General features: G+C 42.8%; 1 protein-coding gene across 5 annotated transcripts in view; it reads right to left on the bottom strand.

Annotated features, from left to right (window-relative positions):
* Window positions 1-4,275: 4,275 nt before the first annotated feature.
* Window positions 4,276-9,574, bottom strand: part of LOC112573964 (guanine nucleotide-binding protein subunit alpha-12-like) — a 37,572-nt gene continuing 32,273 nt past the window's right edge. For 4 of the 5 annotated variants that reach the window (XM_025254709.1, XM_025254720.1, XM_025254736.1 and 1 more), the window contains one exon: window positions 4,277-5,590. In XM_025254709.1, the coding sequence (XP_025110494.1) occupies window positions 5,027-5,590 (564 nt within the window). In that variant the 3' untranslated portion in view covers window positions 4,277-5,026. Of the gene's footprint in view, window positions 5,591-9,574 lie in introns of all 5 variants that reach the window. The other variant, XM_025254740.1, reaches the window with a different exon arrangement.

The following is a 9,574-nucleotide window of genomic DNA, read 5'->3' as shown; positions in this document are numbered from 1 at the left end:
TCTGTTTTTTAACCTACACTAAAAGTTTGTCCCACCTAAGTTTATATTCACGCAAAATATTTATTTATTATAACACCCACATGGTCAACTGGAAGTTCACCCAGTCATCCATAATTATTCCATCATCATCAGGAGGAGGATGAGATGGAATAGCGCAATTTCCTAGTGTCGGGGCGAGCTTAAATTTTTTTTTAATAATCATGATTCTCAAAACGGGATTCCGCAAGATATAATTTTTACGAATTGTATGCACTGAGGTTAAGCAAGATTTTTATTATCGTGTTGACAATCGCGGCACTTACCCCACCTCTATAAACACTCGTTCATAAAAATATATACATAGGTAAAGGAAACATTGTCATCCTTTCATGATCAGCTTCGCTTCTGGCCAGGAGAATTAATCTACGCAATAATTAATTAAATTGGGGACGCGGATAGTCAAGTGGTAAGAGTACCCGTGTGGCGCAGGGACCTTCCTCCACCGACCCAGCTGTCGGGAAGGGGTACATGAATCTATCGGGGGCTGGGGAAGGTAAAACAATAAGGAAGAGGAGATGGGAACCGCCCTCACTTAAAGTAGGCCCCGAGAAAAGTGAGGTCTCAAATCCCCTACTCCTTAGAAACAACCCCTTAATAATGCCCCAAACTAACAAGTACAGGACGGCAGACAAGGATGACTGGCTGGGTGGTGAGTATCTTTTTAATTAGCAGCTGCCTTTGGTTGAGACTAAGGCAGTTGCCACTCAGACTCTGTACTTGCGGGCTCTGTGTAAGTTGGCATTGAGGTATCGAGGTGGTATTGACCTGTAAACTAAAACCTGCTTAAAAAAAAAAAGCTGCAAGCTGTTTCATCAATTGTCGTCGTCTCGTTGTTTGTCACGTGTTTGTTTACACGCAACACTCTGTCGCTGAAACTTTATCAGCATCATGCACTCATTGTCTGTCACGCGCATTTAAGTGAAAGGTCAGAGGTAAATCAAGAATGCAAGGGCCAGATTCCAGTCCAGCCAAAATAAATAAACCAGAAGTGGAGCAGCAAACATTAGGAAGTGAGAACTTGTTTGGAATGACAGCTGGTCGCTCTGTACCGCTCGGGGCCAGCAATAAACCGGTTGACGAGTGATGACATAACTCCTCTCTGCATTTTATTATTATTTTATTGGTCATTGGTCGTTTTGCCCCACAGCAAAAGTCAATTCGTCCCAGCTATGTCAATTTTATCCCAGGACCAAAAGTCGAATAGATACTTGAATTACATCATATTACAGTAGTGAGCTGATACTAATGTCATCAATTGTGAAACCCACTTCAATATTGTTGAAATGTGAATAGTAATTTATTGTCATGCGGTATTTATTGTAAACCATCCCAGGCTCAAAAGACTGGTCTGGACGGTCGAGGTGACAAATGTACTCTGGCCTTTTATTGTTGACTGTCAGTTTAGTCTAGACTTTGTTTTGACAGTCGTTAGTATGACATAGCTGATCGGGTAGTCATAGGGGTGATCGATTCTTCGTTTGGGCTTGGGACAAAATGTATGTGTGGTGTGTTTGTGAGCGAATGAAAAATATATGTCTTGGACTTCCTCGGACAGACAATAAGGTTTTATTTGATTAGACACAGCTGGGATGAATTGACTTTGCTGTAGGGGGAAATGACCGACCCCCATTTTAAAAAATGTAATTGTTAGCTTTAGTACATGTGCAGTGATGCTAACTGAGACACTTGCAGGAGCTAGTATTATGGGGCTAGAATCGTTCAGGTCCCATGGTGATGGCAGCGCTCCCTGGCGTTGGTGTGTGATTGATGTTGTCGTTCAGCGTTCGATGCGCTGTCAACACAGCAAACACTTGACTGCTGACAACAATACTGATGAAAGAAAAACACGCGTGGACAGGACGGAAAGCCTTTCAATTCTACAAAAATATGGGTGATGTGTGTGTGTGAGAGAGAGAGATATATGTGGCATCAGCTGGGTTCGAGATATATTTCTCCAAATCTTGATGAATAAACTCTTCCATCCTCGTGACATAGGCCTACAAACATCACCACGAATCGCAAGACCTAAACAAAAAGACACCCGCTAACATTAGAAATGTAAATTTTCTGGATGATGAGTGTCCCTTCAAAGTTTTACCGACCAAATGCGCCATGGAAAAAAGTTCTCTGAAACACAAGACCAACGAATGTGCGTGGAGTATGGAGCGGTCGTCATGGAGCACAGAACAATTTCTCTGGATGACCAATATCGGCTCAACCAGCACAGATAAAGGGAATGAATGAATGCCGCTGGAAAGTGAAACTGAGATGATTTGAGTATGTATCAGTGTCATCGGACTTTGTAAAATATTCTTTGTAATTTACTGTGCCGATAGTGCGGGCATGGAGCACAGCCATGAGAAGGCACTAAAGTAAATGAGGGAAAGTAATATTGAGCATACAATGTAGGTTTTGTATGCTGGCAGATACGCCAGTGGCTGGGTACCCAGAATAAAATATCACTTTCTCTTTATCCCATTTTTACCCCTCCCTTTTTCCTCTAATTCCAGTTTTTTTTTTTATAGAAAAGTTAATAACAAATTAATTTGAGCACTACCGTGGGTTTTAACGTTGAGTGATGACTGAATAAAAGACTATCGCTGGGAGAGGAAAGTTGTTGAGAAATCTTAGCAACAGCCACGAGGAAAATGATCCAAGTGGGTGGGGCAGAGTGAAGTCAGTGAAAGGAGAAAGGAGAAAGAACAAAAAAAAAGTCAAACTAGGGGAAGAGGGGGAGCACTTTCTTGTAAGAGAAGGGGAAGGGGAAATTGAATGAGGGTTTTGACATAGATCTTATGACTGTAATGAGATAAGAAGAGTTATAGTTAGAAGACACGTAGCAGGTAAAATGAACCTTTATCATGCGTTGTTGTCATGTGACACGTCTGCTCGGATCAACTCCACCTTTACCTCCTTCTCACCTCTGCCCCTTACCCGATCTCTCCACCTTGCCGCTAACACATCTGTTGACAGATACACAGATGTTGCTAGCATAACAGTCATCTGACACTATAAAACTCAGGTTTGGCAAGAGCGATAATGTCTTTTGAGTAGGTGATGGCGACACCTGCTGGCGCGACATACTGCGAATTTTAAAATATTGACTGAAATCGTAAAGGTCAAAAGGCATCAACACCGTTACCTGGCAACGGCCACGGTGATACCGGTAACATTTGTTATTGTAAGGTGTTCCTTTCTGTGTGTGTGTGTTTGCATTTTCTTAAACTTGTTTATCACGGTGCAGAACGATCTCGCTGTCAATGTTGTCTTTCCTTGAACTGTCTATTTTCACTTTCATCCAAGCCACACATACGGATGGTTGCTCTCGATGAGGTGTTTACATGTCTGTTTTGATAGTTCTTTCTCTTCCGCACAAAGCCTTGAAAATATTATTTATATTTTAAGCTTCCAGCGTCATGAAGCAAACATATAAAATTATCCATATATCATCCACCCACCCACACGGGTGCTGTATGGACGACTTTCCGACATTCAAGATGTACCTCTCTCCACGACTACTATTGTCCCGCTGTCCGTAGCTCTCAGGCAGCTTGACCTCATCCCTGTAAACTCTTATCTCGAGTGGTTCAACAGACCTACGATTTGTAGCGTGATCCCGTTACAATGCTAGAAAAATCGAGTATTTTTGTTTGATAAAATTAAAAAATACTACTACATAACTATTGAAAACCAAGAAGTCTGACAAGAATGATCTTAGGAACGGAAAATAGCGAATAAGAACGAAGAAGTTTTATTAACTCCACTTCGAATTTATTATTAGTAGTAGTAGTAAGTATGAAACTGCCCAGACGGATTTCCGACCTGCATGAGAACTGAGCCAGGACAAGAGAGAGGCACACTATCTTGGTCTCACAGCCCATGGTGCTTTGACCTTTCATTGAAGTGGCTCTTGGGTGTCACTCTGTGTCTCTGGGGGTGTTGGATAATCAGATGATTGTAGTATAGTTGTCATCACCACTACCACTCACTTTCCCGTGCTCTCGCATCACGTTTGAGGAAAATCTCCCACTTTCAGCTCATGACCAATCAAATGTCATTCCTAGTAATGCAGTGCGCGTTTTCCAAAGTTGCGTGGAGCCATTTTTCTCTTTGATTTCCGTATATTTCTGTTTCGTGGATTATTCACCGTTTGTTTTTGTTTTTTTTGTTTTTTTTTGTTTTGTTTTTTTTTTTTGGGGGGGGGGGTCCTTTTGCTTCCTACGACATGCTTATCTTCCTACAAAGACTCATAAACGCCCGCAAGCACGAAACCACACCCTCCTCACCCACCATACTTTTCTTTCAACCCTTTGGTGATTTCAGTGTCGTTTCGCCAGAAAGGTTCTCGGTAATTTTGGTTTGGTCATGAGTCTCATAATGATTGTGTGAGTTTCTTGGTTTCTTCCTTCTTTGTCACACATCGCATAGAAAAATGTAAAGTGGTAGAATTTTTGCTGTTGTTTACTTCATAAAACAGTAACAGTAAATTTTCACGTGTGATTTCTGCTCATACTTACACTGACATGATCTCTCTCTTTCTCTCTCTCTCACACACACAGGTGACCGGGCACTTATAGGTAGACAAAGATGAACATAAGTATGGGCTGGGCTGTACCTAATCCAATGCTAATATGCACAAACAAGCAAAGTCGTTCAATAAGGCTTCATGGATTCATAAAAGCACAACGATTACCTTGTCCAGCTTACAATGCTTACTGTGGGCCATTCGCAGGACAATGACCACGACAGAGATGGACAACAACATACACAACGTTTTGTAACAGATGTCGACAATTCTTTCAGATTCACAATAATGTTTATTATTAAGCATCATCGGGGATGCTGAAATCGCTTCGCATCAAAGTCTGGGCAACGACTGAGTTTATTCCAGATTCACAAGCACAAGTTCCGCTCGAGTCACTCATGCCTTTCCAGACTTTCAGAAAGCGGAGATGTTGTAATGTGATGACACTCATCTGTGACCAGGTCATTCTGGGATCACTTTCCTCAGTAGGTTGTCACGTATGTCTCTTCGAACGTCCGCGAAGACCGACTGCACTTTGTGACTGTCCGTGCCCAACAGGAAGTGGTGATAGATTCGGCGCGCCCCGCACTTCTCCTTGAACGTGGTGAACACGTAGTTCTTCACGTCCTCCACGTCGTGGGTGTTTCCGATGAAGTCGGGGAAGACTGACTTGAGATCGAACTTGTTGCTTTTGGCTACCAGCAGGTCCAGCTTGGTGAAAAGGAGGATGATGGGCAGCTTCACCAGGAAGGGGTCGCGGGCGATGGTCTGGAAGAACAGCCGCGTCTCCTCGAAACCGGAAGTCAGCGCTCCGTGCCGCAGACTGCGCTCGACGTCGGCGCAGGACGCCATGAAGACGATGCTGCTGACGTTGTCAAAGAAGCGCAGGAGCTTGAGGGACGTCAGGCTGCGACCGCCCATCTCCGTCAACTGGAAGGTCGTGCCGCCGATGGTGACGTCATGGTCACAGACCCCACAAGTGCTGGCGTATACGTGAATGATGTCTGAAGTGCTCGGAATAAATGTCTGCAACGGTAAACAAGTTCTTTTATAGGTTACAAAGAAACTATCACCAAGAAAGAAAAAGATATAAACGAATACTTAGGAAGGAAAGTAAGAGAAAAGGAAAAAAGATAAATGGGAAATAAGAACTAAAGCCTGTAAAAAGCAGTGTGTTTCTCCTTACAGGTGATAACAACAAAAACCAGACGAAGTCATTCATCAGGGTTTATAATAAATAAAATTAATATTAATATTTACATTGACTTTATCGGCCCGTCAGATTATCTCATGTTATGTGGACTGATCGTTGCATTAGTTTGCATCGTCGTAGGCAAACTTACAATATTAAGAAATATATTTATTAGTCAATAAAGATTATATGGCGTATTTAATAAACACTAATCTAATTCAGATGAGACCTGTGTGCGCATGGTAGGGGGATCAGGGGGTGTCGACTGACCGCGCACACACACGTGTAACTGTAACATTTACATTGTATTTATATACATCCTACTGGACGTCTCTGGGTGTGACTGACCAACACTGGACATTACAATCTCCCTGCGGTAGGAAGCCTCACTAGAGTGGAGTGGTTGCTTTGTCTCGTCTGTGTTCCCAATCATCATGGATTGCTTCTGGTTCTCCAGGATTCGTGCAGGCTATTTCCGGCCTCAAGCTGCCGGGCAGGATGCAAACTGAATAGTCAAGCGCCTTGAGGGCACATCGCTGTTATAATTAATTAAAATCGCTAATCAGATTTCCTTCCTTCTGTTCCGCACATATTAACACTCGTGGACAACAGACTTCATGCCTTTCAATTTAATATAATACAGTTGAGCACCTCTTTACCTTTTCATCACATTGTTTCTTATTTACATCATTTTAGGATTTATACAAATATATTTATATTTCATTCCATAACTGATAACGGAGGTACCAGCCGTAGAGGAGACATGGTGGAGCGCAGCCAACAAGACCGGTCTTGCCAGTGGGAGGTTCCCCAGTGAACAGCTAGTCCTCTCCTTTATGTTAACTGTATTATCACCTGCTTGCACAGAAGTTAGGGCTATGTTTGTTTTATTCTCTCTGCCCAAAAATAGTAAGGAAATGTCCTCTGTCGGTTTATCTTACTCTCTTTTTCTGCCCTGTACACCACATACACACAAGCGTACAATCCACACTTGCGCGCTACGAACCGTTGTTACTGTCTGGTCATGTGACAATCAGCTGAAAGGGGTGTTGAACTTGTGTTAAGTTAGAATATTCAATAGCACTGTATAATAGCCAGTTTCCAACATCGAGGTCCTATTGCTATCCCCGTTTCCCTGAAACCTGATAGACTGTCTAACGGCCCCATGCAGCTTGTCAAAGCGAGTTACTACAACAAGGTTGAATTCCGTTTCGACTCTATTATTCACATAGCCAGCATTATCCACCACCTGCTCACGATCTACAAGATTTGTGGGTTGGACGGGGACACGAGGAAAAAGGTAGGAGTGCTTGGGAGGACTAGAGACATTGACAAAATTGTTCGTTGGTGAACACGCATGGCTGCGTCCTGTTCAAAGCCGATGTCGACGAAAATTTTAAAAAAATTTAGCTTTCCTTTTACGTGCGTTTTATTATCCTCCTACCTCTTTTTCCTAACAACCTGATCATCCAGATCAGGTAGACCAGACCACCATATGATCAATTCAATCAACAGTGGAATTTTAGGACCTTTAAGACTGTTTTTTAACAGAATATCATTATCATTGAACGAGTTGCTAATTTTAAACTCTAAGAGGATTTCAACTGTGGTCAACATGTTGAGCAAAGTGCAAACTTGTTTGCCAGTCGTGTCGCAATACAATAGAACTTTGAGGTACTCCAGAGGTTGGAGTTTGTTTTGACACTTCAGACCAGCTTACCTGCTGGTCTTACTCTAACCACTGGGGTGGCCAAGAAAATCAGTTCAGGAAATATACTCTTGCTTGTCTTTGTCTCTCTGTATGTTGTGTACCTCTTGGCTCTCTGTCTCCATCTGTATCTCTTTCTCACATTCCTAAACTCTGACTTATTCACATTCGTACACACTCTCCGATACTCACATTCCCAAGCTTGCTCTCACAAAGGCACGCTCATACAAAGTTCACGCCCACAAGCGCACTGACAATATATTTGCACTGTTGTACGGTTTTACAGCTCTTGTGTTTGACCCTGCAGTTCACGGTCCTGAACCATACATCGTACGTGTATTCATAATTTGCATTTTCCCCTTCCAGCTGGAGAGGAGAGTGAGGTGAAAGGTGGAGTTGGGGAGTGTAAAGGGAGAGTTTCGACATGTGGTTATGTGCGAAAGGTGGATACGCGTGGTTGCATGTCATTCATAAAACGCGCCTGTTCTAGGAGATGATGGATCTTGAAATTTCCGATTTGCTCGTTACTGGAATTCTTTTCATGTGTGGGACTAGGTTTTTTGTGTGGTTGGCTGTCTCGTCCTCTGTGCCTGTCTCTGACTTGTCCAACTTTTTTACGATGACTGGGGATAACAGTTTTGTCCGGCTTGTTACTGGCATTCTCTAGTTTTTTTTTTCTTCTGGGTCTTTGCGTTGCTTTGTACCTGACGTCTCCCTCTATGCCATTCTGTCACGCATGCGAGAACGCACGCACATATATTACTGACCAAGACAGGACGGGAGTTATTATTAAATCAGGCTGGAGTCGTCGGGAGATAACAAGCTCTCCGGGGGTGGAGTGTCTCGTCCCCCACCCTGAGCCCACTCTCCCATCCCCCCTTTCCCGCCAATCTCCGGGCAGTTTCCTGCACTTCTGCGTCGTACCAGGAACGATAATCCTGTGGTGACTTGGCAGTCCTCGCGGACCAGGATAGAGACCGACATAAGCAGCCACACCCTCCAACAGCCGCGCACATTGAGATATTTCGTAACTTATGGTCCTTCTTGGCAACAGGTTTAGTGGTTACTGTTTCTCCCATCGTTACAGTTGTCACTACTATCTCGTCACCAAGTATGTTATTACACTGTCTGTATGTGTGTGTGTGTGGTCGGGGTGAAAGTCGGGTGTCGGGGGTCGGGGTGAGCATGAGGTGCGTTATCAAGCAAAGCTGCACCACAGCCTTGTAAACAGATTCCAATACAAAGAAAGATCAGCGTGCACACGACAGGATCCTAGCCCCGACCCTCACCACTTGTGACAAACCACTGTGGCGATCAGACCCACTGCCTCGTGGTATGACGTAGGAAGAAGTATACATGTATATCACGAACACAACCGTGTATTGATGGACAAGGTCTTGGACAATTTCAATGAAGCTGTCCTAGGTCTTTGTACGGTCTTAACAACAATATCAATAACACTAACGACAACATTAATAGCATGAACAATAACACAAATAATAATAATATAAACAAAACTAACATCAGCACAAACAATAAAACGAACGATAATGCAAATCATAAGACAATAATGCTAACAACACGAACTACCCCCCAAACGATAACCTGAACAATAATCACAAAACGTAAACAATAACGCTAACACTAACAATAACACAAAAATAACAAACAATGCAAACAATAACACACCCAATAACCGTAACAAAAAATATAAACAACAGCACAAACACAAAAGATAACCTCAACAATCATAAGATCAACAATAAACTATAACGTAAACAATAACACAAGGAATAATTAGAGAAATACAATTAACAATAACCATACCACTAAAAACACGGATGCAAACACTAACAATACCACAAACAATAATACAAACAGGAACACAAACAATAAGATTAACAAGAAGAAAAGTGGGAGTGGGAGGACAGAAGAAAGAGGGCACACATCTCGAAAAAAACAACCAAAAAATGTGACAACTTGTCTCAACTTTTATCGTGAGGTGATGACATGCCTTATCACCCCGACAACCAAGTCTCTTGTCATGTCAGTGAGGAACGTGACAGAAGCGCTCGTCCTTCTTCGAGGACACGTCGCCAGGCGAGTTCAT

This window comes from Pomacea canaliculata, linkage group LG1 (genome assembly GCF_003073045.1).
Source record: "Pomacea canaliculata isolate SZHN2017 linkage group LG1, ASM307304v1, whole genome shotgun sequence".
Taxonomy (NCBI): Eukaryota; Metazoa; Mollusca; class Gastropoda; order Architaenioglossa; family Ampullariidae; genus Pomacea; species Pomacea canaliculata.
This window is presented reverse-complemented; position numbering and strand designations above follow the sequence as displayed.